General features: G+C 36.3%; 1 protein-coding gene across 1 annotated transcript; it reads left to right on the forward strand.

Annotated features, from left to right (window-relative positions):
* On the forward strand, window positions 3736-12870 carry LOC18778527 (protein PAT1 homolog 1). Its single transcript, XM_007213923.2, has 5 exons — window positions 3736-4334; window positions 5034-5170; window positions 5955-6005; window positions 9132-9195; window positions 9756-12870. The coding sequence occupies exons 1-5, from the start codon at window positions 4247-4249 to the stop codon at window positions 11897-11899; spliced, it is 2484 nt and encodes an 827-aa protein (XP_007213985.2). The 5' UTR covers window positions 3736-4246; the 3' UTR covers window positions 11900-12870.

Consider the following 12870-nt stretch of genomic DNA (forward strand, 5'->3'; position numbering starts at 1 on the left):
AATATGATCCGTTTATTACACGGGTAATAGAACTCAACTCATGTAACCATAAATTATGTATTGAGTTAAATTGTTATTTAAGTTAGCTTTTTAAAAAAAAAAAACTTGTTTAACTTGTTGATCCCTTTAACCCATTTTGTAGGGAAAAAACTTGAAATTTGTATGTACTTATTGTGGCTAGTGTTTGAATCTAAGCTAATTTGATTTCATTTGAATTAATTCGCGTGGTGAATTTGAACCTTGGATTTCTTTTTGGTTACATTAGGAGGAAAGAAACCATGGGGTTTGATTATGGGTATCAAGCAGGGGGGGAACCACTATGGCAATCCCGCATTGGCAACTAGGGGTGGGCATCAGGACCGGAATACCGGAACACTTGAACCGGACTGGATAAAATAAATCGGAAAAAAAATCGATTGACCAAAAAAAGTCAACAGACTGGATCGAAACCAAACCAAACCGATTCCAACCAGTTTTGGTTTCGATTTTACACAGCACCAAACTGACCGGACCGAACTGAACCGATTGTAGTTTTTTATTTTATTTTATTACAAAATTTTTAAAAATCCAATGCTATATTTTAAATTTTGTAATTAATATTTTTCCAAGTTCAACTTCAAAAAATTTCTCATTGTATGAATTGGATCATTTGTTAATTTTTAAGCCAAAAAAATAACTTTTTTTTTTGAAAAAAATTAATTAATAATCCTGTGCAAAACCCGAACCGGCCAGTTTTTTAAAAAAATTTACTTAAACCGGACCGGTTAAATAATATCGGTTCCAATTTTGATTTGAGGTGAGAATCAAACCGAACTGGACTGTACCCACCCCTATTGGCAACTCTGAATTTCTTTCAATATAAAGAAAAGCAGTACAAGTAGACTAATACCTAAAACTCATTAACATGACAAAGATATGTGACTCTAATACCTGGGATATTAGAGGAGTGGGATTCGAACACATGATGTCAAATAAAATGCATGGTAACTGCTCTTAGACACACACCTCTTTAATATGTCTTTTAGATGAAAACTTGTCCATTTATGTCGTAACATGCTCATATTAATTGTCTTTAACAAGCTTGCTCAAAGTGCCACACTTGAATGGATTGATTCACCGATTTACATTCCATAAGGGCCTCCAAACAACTAAAAACATATTTTGTAATATGACATAAATAGTCATTTTGATTTTTTTTTTTTGGTTATAAGAATTAAGGGGTTCTTAGATATAAGTCTAAAACGATTAGCTGTCATTGGGTTTAGTCCACGCATTTTTGGTTTTAGATGTAAATCCTTTGACTTTTATTATTCTTTTTATTGTGTCGATTTTACCCTTTGAGGTACATAAGGAAAACTAAATTTACTGAATTATTTACTTGTAATTAAATTTCAAATTTTAAATTTGGAATTCTTTCATTGATAATATTTACCTAATATATGGGTAAAATACAAATTAATCAATTGAAGTAAAGGCCCACATATTATACTAATCAATTTGGCAAGCACCCACATTAAATTATGTATCTAACATAGGTAAATAGTGTTCTTATTAGCAACGGAAAAAACTTAGTGATAAATCGTGTTACCTATAAGTCATGAACATAAATTAGAATACTACCTATAAGTTAGAAACATAAAATAAGTCAGATACAAGACAAATAAAATTATATGTTACCTATAAAAAAATGTACATAAAATACTATTATTCATTGTCTAAAATATGAAAAAACAAATATATACCCATGCAATAGGCAATATGACAATATACCTGTACCATAGGATAATTTATCTATAAGAGTATATACTATACCTCTACCATAGGGTGAACAAAAATTAAAATAATGGCATATAAATTCTCATCTTATCATTTTAGACAATAGGGATATAATAGGAACAAAAAAATTTAAATACAAATAAGTTAAATACAAAAGTTTGAATCAACATGTCAAATATGAAATGTAATCTACGTGGCAAACTAGTCAAAGAACTTGTATCAATAAACAATAATTCGAGGACTAAACCCAATTATTAGTTGGATTTTTGGACCTCTATCAACTTTTCTAAAGAATTAAATTATATTAAACATCTACATCAACGTGTATAAAGGCATTTTAAGTATTTCCTAAGGAAGCATGTCATATATGCTTTCTCGTCAAGCTCTTCCAAGTCAACATACAAAAAACCATTTGATTTTGAATGGAATGTTATTACATAATTCTAATATTCGAACACTATAATCACTCTATGTGCATGGACAATTGCTCTTAGACACACGACTCTTCAATATATCTTTCGAGTGAAAACTTATCTATTTATTTCGTAATATGCTCATATTAATTGTCTTTAACAAGCTTGCCCGCAGTACCACACTTGCATGGATTGATTCACACATTTACCTTCCATAAGCTCATCCAAAAGACTAAGAGTATATTTTGTAATATGACATAAATAGACAACAATGTCATTTTGATTTTTTCTATTTTGTTATGAAAATTAAATTGTATTATAAACATATACAGCAACGTGTATACAGGTATTTTAAGTAATTCATGAAGAAGAATTTCAAATATGTATTCTCGTCAAGCTCTTCCAAATCAACATATAAAAAGCCATTGAATGGAATGTTAAAGACATGAATACAAAAGCATTAGTAAACAAACTCTTACTCTATGTTGATGGGAAAATGAGATTACACAGTATTTTTTGACTTAATCTTTTTTATTTTTTATTTTATTTTTAATTTTAAGACATTTTAAATTCAACTCAGTATTCTTTGAACACATTATCTTACTTTTTACGTACAAATCATTACAATTTAAGTCACTATTGTCACGTCATAATAGTGCATGTGAATATCCAAACAAGAGCACATTATATTTGTTATTAGTTTTCAAAATCACATTCCTTTACTTCCAAATTCTTCCTATTCCATTCATTTTTATTCTAATCAACATTGCTATTTATTTTATTATATTTCAATGTTCATTACAATACCTAAACATACAATAATTCCAATTATGGGTGTCCTTGTGACGATGCATGTCTCACCTCATCTCTACTTTGGTCCATATAAATTAAGAATGCTACAAAACCAATCAATGAAAAAGAAAAAGAAAAGGAAAAGGAAAAGGAAGAAAAAGAGACAGATAGATGCATCTCCTTTTCAACCCAGCCTTTTTCTATTTGCATACAATGCAAGCCACCACCATCAACCTCCCATAATTGTGGCCATACAACAAAACCAACAAAAAAAAAAAAAAAGAAAAGAAAAGAAAAGAAAAAGAGCATTTTCATTACCACTCTCTGCCTTTTTTTGTCTTTTAAGAGCACTTCCAACGGATAGCCCGGCCCTGGTAAGAAATGCAAATGTAGTTCCAGCGATACAAAACAGCTTAGGCAAGGCGTGGGCTCCACCAAGTCCTGGCAAGCCCGAAGGCAAGAAGAACCCGAGCTGTTGTCTAAGGACTGTGATGTCAATAACGAATTTTTTTAAAAACGATCGAAAAAGATTCTAAAAAAATACCAAAAAATTCAAAATTTTTTTAAATTATAAATACATAACCATATTCTTCACTTTTCACACCAAAACTATATACAAATTCCTCTTCTCGTATCCCATGTGAATAGTAGTTATTCTTGGATTACCATGACAATGGATGGAAAACTAACAAAAAAATGACTAAGACATACACTATTTATATAAATAGTAACAAATTTGACTCTTTTTATCTTTTGCCATGACAAATAAGTGAAAATGCTCTAACATTTTGAACAACGAGTTTTTTTAACAATAACCATTCTCAGAAATATATAAATATATTGTCACCTCACCGTCCTCTCTTTATTTTATCAGTCCCGATCCAAAAAAAAGTCCCGATCCAATTCCAGTTAATAAATAATAAAAAAACTTATTCAAAAAAAAAACTCAATCTTTATCCCCTGCCTAGGGTTATCTCGTCTTACAAATCCAACCCAGAAAAAAGAAGGCTTTGCCAAAGCCATGAATACCTGTACCCAACCCACTGTACAGATCTTCTCACCAGCTTTTCTGTTACCATCTTAGCAGAAACCTTGCACAAATTTCAGCTTAAAGGGTTTTTGCTTCTCTTTTTTTAGATGCAAATTTTGCTTCGGAGATTCAGTTACTGATTATTGTGAGGGTTTTAGTTTACTGGGTTCAGTTCTGTTTTCGTGTTCTTTGATTAGATTTAAATATACAGTGGAGATATAGAAGAGTGTAGGATATGGAAGGGTTTGAGAGTAGGGGTAGTGTTCAAGAGGCTACCTGCTCCGTCCCTCAAGATCTCAACCAATTGCAACTTAATACCTCAGGTTCGCTTCTCTTAGCTTTCTGAGATTCTTCTTTTATTATTATTTTTTCCTGCTTTGCTTTGCGTTTGTGGGTTGTAGTCTGTTTTATAGATCTGGGTTCTGTTTAGCTGCTGAGAAAACTGAGAAAATTTAAACCGTGAATTGGTTATTGGAATTTGCTACTGATTACTATAAGCCAAAAGGAATAGTGTGGATTGTTGAATTCAAAGGGTTTTCGGCCACCCTCTGTTGTGTTGTTCACTTTGGTGTTTGGACTCTTTTTGATGCGTTGTTGTTTAATTGTAGCTATAACCTACTTTGTTTTTCATATTAAGCTTTGAATAAGTTTTGGACGGTGCTCACCTATATTTTGTTGCAGTTAATACTTGAAAGTATAAATATGATTTCAGTAATGTCTTTCAAATGAAAAGAATGTTAGTAAGACTCAGAGTCAATCTGAGGTTTCCATACTTCATAATAGTTCCTTAAAAATAAGAAATCCCCAACTTAATCAATTATGTAGTTAATTGCATACAAGTTTCAATTCTATGTGTAAATGTGTTTTACGCAGCAATATATTTTTCATGAGTTGTTTGGCTTGTTGAATATATAGTGGCATGGTGCTTTATTGGAAAGGTGATTTTTTTTCCTCCTCCACGATGCAATTATTTGGAGCATCATTTAATTCTTCTTTTGACTTTGAGTTCTTTCTTTGTGCAGGAGATGCGGTATTTGATGCATCACAATATGCATTTTTTGGTAAAGATTCTGTTGAGGAAGTTGAGTTGGGAGGTTTAGATGAAGAGGAGGCTCCAGTTGGGTTTGATGAGGAGGAGTTTCTATATGATAGAGAACAGGTTAAACCTTTTTCTTCACTGATTTTTATGACAATCGCTTCGGAACAACTTTTTATTATTTTTGGGTATTGAATGTCTTTATTTAGTATTTGGAAGTTATATGGACTTGATGTCATGAAATCATATTTCTTTTTTTGTGACTTTTTTCAAAATTTTAGGAATTTCCTCTGCTTCAAAATTGCATGATAGAGTCTTAGACCTTTTAAGTCACAACAGTACTTGTTGGGAGATTTATGAAAGATTTCATTTGTATTCAATTAAATTGGGTTATGCATTTTGATTAAGAAACTCATTTAGGTTTTTTTGGGTGTGGATCTATTGCTTCCTTTGCATGCTGTTACTTATATATGTTTGATGTTATAACCTCATAAAAAGATTTAGAAGTGTGGCTGTCTTCGTTTCTATACTTTCAAGAAGTGTTGCTTCTGTCATCATGTTTGTGCTGAGAGATGAATACCCTTTTTTGTTGCCTTACTGGCCTCTGCTTATTCTTCCTTTCTGGTCTACTACTCCATTTATTCCTTGCTGGAAATTTGATTAGATAAGCTTTTCTGTGAATTTTTATAGTTGTGTAGATTTTCATTGTTTTTTGCAGGAGATTTAGGTGTTTCCTTTGTTTGTGGAATAAATGACAAAAGAAAGAAACTCTTCTCTTCCTAAATTTTCACTGTAGTAGGTGTTCAATGGCAGGAAGGGGGCGGGTGTAAATTTTGATATTGATTGATAATGCCCAAGTGCAAGAAATTCCAATTGGTTGAACTGACTGTTGTTTTCTTATTGGCAGGGTGACGTATCTCTATCTGATATTGATGATCTGTCCTTAACCTTTGAGAAGGTTAGTTTACTACAGATTTGATGATGCAGGTGGTCAAAATGCATGATTTTGTTTAATATTCTGGATTAACATGAAGGATCTTCTGAATTAGTTATGATGTTTTGTGTTCAATTTTCTTTTTCACAATGAGTGAGGGAATTCCAAGATTGCGAATTTACTAATGATATGCATGGAATACAATTAAGTATATGTAAAATAATGGCCTTAATGTGAGCTGTGTACTTTGGGAACCAAGATGAATGTGGGGAAAATAGTGTTTAGCATCTCCTAGATTCCTGTGTTTTATTTCAACGAGTCTTATATTTCTCCTAATTTCTTTTATAAAAAACATGCTGGCAACTCAGTTATTGGTAAAATAAGGATTTGAATTATTTCATCGTTTTTGAATTTGTGTATGTTAAGATATGACATGAAGTGTGGTGTTTCCCTCCAAGCCACCAATATACGACGTGAAGTGTGGTATATATATTCTTAGACTTTGGACGGCGGTGGCCATAGCTGTGGTAGTGTCGGTGCCCTAGGTATTTCATGGAGGGATAGACTACAGGTTTTGTTTTTAGTTTTTTGGTTTTTTTTTTTGGGGTATTAAAAGGTGGGTTGGGTGAGTAGTTTGGAGCGTTGCAATAGCAACATCCTCATTGGTGGTGGCCGGAGTATAGACCAACTGATAAAGAAAAATGAATCTTAGGTGATTGAAGGATCTCATAATATATACTTGAGGGGACAATGCTGTAGTGTCTCTACTGCCCTCCTCAAGCAGAAGAGAAGATACTAGGCCTTAGGTTTAAGTCTCACCAATAGTATATGGCTCAATTGCTCCTGTTATTTGATCCATTCACTTCACCGTTTTTGTAGTTTTGCATTATTGTGACACATTTTTGTTTAAGAAAAGGTTAAATTATCGGCTGATTCTTTGGGCTGTGGAGTGGGATTTTGGCCAATGAACATTTGGGTCTCCCATTGGGGATAATCCAAGAGCCACTAGTATTTGGCAACTGGTTGTAAAGAAGGTGGCTTTGAAGATTCCCATGTTGGAAGAGGGCCCGAGTATTGGTAACTTAGTGATAAAAAAAAAGAGTTTTGTTAGGGCAGTGGCTTTGGAGATTCTCACCCTAGAAGAAGAGGCTTATGGCACTTGTTGATGAAAATTAGTTCAGAGCTCTAGCAGAAGTCTGTCAAAGCATATTTCTCAAGGGGTCAAATCTTTTTCAAGTTGCTGCAATCTGTGGGAACTCTGTTTCCTATGCTGTATTGTTACCAAGGTATCACAATGTTTTTATCTCAAGGCTGGTGGTTCTTACATTTACGGAATATTGGGTTTGGAAGGAATTTGAATGAGCAGGAAGTGGGATAGCTGTCAGCTTTGTTGCTGATCCTGGAAAGGGTGCATTTGTGTCTCCACACAGGGCTGATATAAGAAAATGAGCTAGGATGTTCAGATAAGTTATCATGCAAATCTTTTGGCAGGTACTTGAGTGATAATGTAGATGCTATCTCCTTTCGGCAGATTTGGAAGTAAAAGGTGTCACTTAAAGTGAAGGTTTTTTCTGGGATTGTGGCACATCGGAAGGTCAATACATGTGATATTTCAAAGAAGGCCTAGAATGGACCTACCTTCACATTGGTGCATCTTGTGCAAAAAGGGGTGAGAAGGTGTTGCGCATGCCTTCCTTTCTGTCATGTTGCATGATATTTGTGGCATAGAGTATTCTTAGAGGTGAGGCCGAGCTGGGTAGTCCCCAGAGGATTTTTGCTATACCTTATGAAGAACAGGAAGTGTTAGGGAGAGGGAAGAAAGTGAAAGGCTTATGTGCGTGGCAGTTATTGAGGCATCATGGTTGGAGAGATGTTTCTGAAGATATTAAGGGCCCTGCTGGGGAGAACTTCGGGAGACAGTTTGGTTTTGGGCTTCTCTATGGGCATGATCAGTTACAGATGAATATAGGGACCCTTCCTTTTGTGCTATTTATATAGACTGGAAGGCAGCTGTGTGTTCATTATAAGTTAGGTTGAATGTGATTATCTTTGGCTTCCTGTGCTGTACATAAGTTCATGTGTAGGGGTGGACTTTAAGTCGACTGTAGTGCTCATTTTTTCTTCTACATAATAAAAGTGTGTTTCTTCTCCAAAAAATCGAATGACTCTTGTCTTGTATTTGTTCTCAATCTTTCTATTCTTGTGATTGAATACCCTGTATATGCTTTAAAGATTTTTTTTTTGGGGGGTAATGTTGAAGTCATTAATTTTCATAATCTAATATTTCATTTTGTTCCTTAATGCCTATAAGTTAAGTTAACTTGATTGTGGACTATATACTAGTAATTGGGATTGATAGTTTCATGACGAGAAGTGAAAGGAACATAGTTCTGACTATCCCTCAGGCTTCTGATAATGGAGCCTGTTTGTTTGGAGCTTGTCAGGAGTTCATGATCCAATAAAATGTGAATGAAAATGTACTGCCGCTGATGGACCTGGATATATCTTTTTGTAGTGCAGCATTCCTCTTCTTGAGACCTGTTTCAGCGTCATTAGGCATATCCTTTCTGAGTTGTCTTATGTTTAGGACACAATTCATTGCATAGTGTTAGTCATAGGAGCCGCACTGTGATTTGGACATCCTGGTAACTGTGAATAATTGTTTCCCCTGAACATCTGTTGTTGTTGTTATATTTATGGGTTGAGAGCTTAAATTGTGCATAGTAACAAGTGTGGAAGAATGATATCTTAGTTTCAAATCGGCAACACATAAGCCTTTTGTTACAGTTTTTAACTTTATCATTCGGTCTTTATATATTTCTGTTCTTAAAAGATATTTTTTAAATTCTAGATGTCTGTATTATTATTTCTCTTTTACATCTTAGTTATTTGTCTATGGTGGTTTTTGGGGTTTGATATGATTATTCTTATTGGAGCACTATCAAGTCAAATAACCTACAGTTGGATATATATAGGCTAATTGGGTTTTAGTTATAGACTTGTACCCTGAGGCTTAGGTCTAGTGAATATAGTTGTTATCTGTCTGGAATTGTTTATATAAAGAACTAATTTTGGTTGGTGGTGTCAGATACCAAATGTCTCCTCTTGTTTTTGTGCTCTAAGTCACATATTTTTTTTCTTCTGTTGCAGTTAAACAAAGATGTTAGTGGAACAAGGCGTGCTGGAGTAATTGGGGATAGAGGATCCAGAGAAAGTGAGTGAAAATGTTGCATCTCTCTTTTTGCTATGTTGCTGTAACCCTGCCTCAAACCTGGTCCTGTATAGACTCAATTCCTTTCGGTTGATTGCAAAGCCTTCATTTTTTTTAATCATCTGCATTTATTCTTATTTAATGGTTGCTGCTGAAATCTAGTAAAGTAAGTTATAGATGTAGCTAGGATATTCAAGTAAGTTCCTGTTAGGTTGGATCTATGCTATGTTATGACGTGAAACCTAGAGTGAAAATATTTACTTTTGACCGTTTGGTTTTGACATGTTCATCATTCTATCCTGTTGAAAAGTTCTAGTGTATTTTAGCAATGATGAAAATTGAACTAGACGTATCCCGTGTTTAGAATGAGTTGAAGTCCAATATCGATGAATGTTAAGTTTATTGTTTCTGTTACAAGATATCAGTAGTAACTATACCATGCTCGCAATTCATCATGAAAATTTCTTTAAAGTGAAGGCACTGTTGTGTCTTTGAGGACTTCTTATTGAATATATTGTACGTTGATGTTTATAAACTTTCTAATAAGGACATGTTTCTTTCAGGTTCATCTGCTGCTGAATGGGCACAGGAACATTTCCCTAACTGGATTGATGAAGATATATTGGATGCTGAAAGCCTTCAGGATGGGAAACGATGGTCTTCACAACCGTTTTCTTCTTCTGCACGTCCCACAGAATCATTGGCTTTGTACAGAACTTCTTCATATCCTGAGCCCCAACAGCAGCAGCAGCAGCAGCAGCCGCATCATCATCAACATTTTTCCAGTGAACCAATTCTGGTGCCAAAATCTGGTTTCACTTCATATCCTCCCCCAGGTGGCATCTCTCAGCAGGCTTCGCCAAACCGCCAATCAAGCCACCTGAACCCATATCTTGCTGGTGGACCCCAGGGGGGATTATCTTCACCAAACCACTCTCCTTACTCTAACTCTCAACTTCAAATGACTGGATTACCTCATGGATCACATTTTGGTGGAAATTTGCCTCAGCTTACTTCTGGTATCTCCGCTAATAGCCGACCCCTAAAGCAATGGGCCAACCAAAGTGGCGCATATGGAGATCATCCCAGTCTTTTAAACAATTTATTGCAACAACAGTTATCTCATCAGAATGGCCTAATGCCTCCACAATTGATGCATCAGCCACAGCCACAGCCACAACCTCCTAGACTGCACCATCCAGTTCAGCCATCATTTAACCAGTTGTCAGTGATGCAGTCTCAACTATTTAACCCCCATCTTTCTCCATCCCCGCCCTTGATGAGCAAGTTTGAAGCAATGCTCGGTATGGGTGATCCTCGAGATCAAAGGCCAAAATCAGCTCAGAAAGTTAGACTAAATATGCGTTTTTCTCAATATGGCTTTGATACAAGTAGCCATAGGAGTGATGGTGGGTGGCCACAATTTAGGTCCAAGTATATGACAGCTGATGAAATTGAGAGTATACTCCGAATGCAGCTAGCTGCTACACACAGCAATGACCCATATGTGGATGATTATTACCACCAGTATTGCCTTGCAAGAAAATCTGCTGGGTCAAAGTTGAAACATCATTTCTGCCCAACTAACTTAAGGGATCTTCCTCCTCGAGCACGAGCTAATACTGAGCCACATGCTTTTCTCCAGGTAGATGCTCTTGGGAGGGTTCCCTTCTCTTCAATACGCAGGCCTCGCCCTCTTCTTGAAGTTGAGCCTCCAAATTCATCTAGTCCTGGCAACACTGAACAAAAGGTTTCTGAGAAGCCACTAGAGCAGGAGCCAATGCTTGCTGCTAGAGTTACAATTGAGGATGGGCTATGTCTTCTCCTAGATGTGGATGACATTGATCGCTTTCTACAGTTCAATCAACTCCAAGATGGTGGAATACAGTTGAAGCGTAGGCGGCAGGCCTTGTTGGAAGGGCTTGCAACATCTCTTCAATTGGTTGACCCACTTGGCAACAATGGCCACACAGTTGGGCCTGTCCCTAAGGATGATCTTGTATTCCTAAGGTTAGTTTCTCTTCCCAAGGGCCGGAAGCTCCTAGCAAAGTACCTGCAGCTTCTTTTTCCAGGTGGTGAGCTCATGCGAATAGTCTGTATGGCCATCTTTCGTCATCTGAGGTTCCTGTTTGGTACCCTCCCTTCTGATTCACGGACTGCAGAAATTTCAAATATCCTTGCAAGGGTTGTTTCATCATGTGTTCGAGGTATGGACCTTGGTGCACTTAGTGCCTGTCTTGCAGCAGTGGTTTGTTCCTCAGAGCAACCCCCGCTTCGCCCCCTTGGAAGCCCCGCAGGAGATGGGGCCTCTCTTATTCTCAATTCAGTTCTTGAGAGGGCAACTGAACTCTTAACTGATCCTCATGCTGCAAGCAACTACAACGTGACCAATCGGGCACTTTGGCAGGCCTCCTTTGATGAATTCTTTGGCCTTCTGACAAAGTATTGTGTAAATAAATATGATAGTATAATGCAGTCACGGCTAATGGAGGCCCCTCCAAATGTGCCTGTTATTGGTGCAGATACAGCCATATCTTTTAGTCGTGAAATGCCAGTTGAGCTGTTGCGTGCAAGCCTTCCTCACACTGATGAGCACCAGAGACAGATGTTGTTGGATTTCACACAGCGGTCTATGCCCATAGGAGCATCTAACAGTCGTGATGGAGGAAATGGTACTCACATGAATTCTGAGTCTGTGCTGAGTTGATGCTAAACCATGTGAAGATGTGAGAAACAGAGTTTAGAGAAGAAAAGGGATTTGAGAAGGCATTCTGTTGGATTGCGAAATTGTTGGGTTCTTTTCTACTTGTGCTTTTACTTATGAGTGAATGCAACATCTTAAGCGAATAAAGTTGGTGTTAAAGGGCATATATATGATTCGGGTAAGTTTAGTAGTTTAGGTTCATATGTTTTTACTTAATTTCATGTTTCTCTGGAAAAAAAACTTGTAAGCAAGCCTCTCTTTGTATTCAAATCGCATGGTACAGGTGTCCTTTTTATATATATTTTAGGAGGGGGTGGGTGAAGTAGATAGTGTTCCTCGACTTAGGAGCTTATTTTGATGCTCTGTTGTGGAATTCTGAGAATAGAGATGTAGGAGGGCATATTTTGATGCTCTGTTGTGGAATCCTTAAAATAGAGATGTAGGTGGGAGGTATGGTATGTACAGTGTTCAGTGCAGTTGATTTCCCACATTCTTGTAAAAAGAGGGTGACCCAGTGCACGGGACTCTTACTGATGCAAGGTTTGGGGAGGCAAGACAGTAACACAGCCATTTACAGAGATTGCTTTTGCGACTTGAACCCGCAATTATTAGGTTTTGGGCTAGTTTACCATTGAGAAGCGCCGCTCTCACTTCTCGCATTTGTTTACCATTTTTAATATTCAAGAATGTTGGATGGAGGTCTTTGTTTTTGTTATGTTCCTTTCTTCTACAGTAACTGCAACAGGCCATGCAGATAAAGGTTATAGTCTTCTAGACATGTAGTGTGTTCATTCTGTGAAGGTCGGATTTTGAGCTAAGAAAATAGTATGCTCCATTTGGTTGGTGCTGTCTTTTGAGACACCCTTTGTTTCTCATTTTGTTCCAAGTCTATTGCTAAAGTTCGGATATCTCTACTTCTTAAACTGTGGGTGGACTGATTTTGAGATGGAATGGAGTAGTGTTGATTTGTTAGA

This window comes from Prunus persica, chromosome G4 (assembly GCF_000346465.2).
Source record: "Prunus persica cultivar Lovell chromosome G4, Prunus_persica_NCBIv2, whole genome shotgun sequence".
Lineage (NCBI taxonomy): Eukaryota > Viridiplantae > Streptophyta > Magnoliopsida > Rosales > Rosaceae > Prunus > Prunus persica.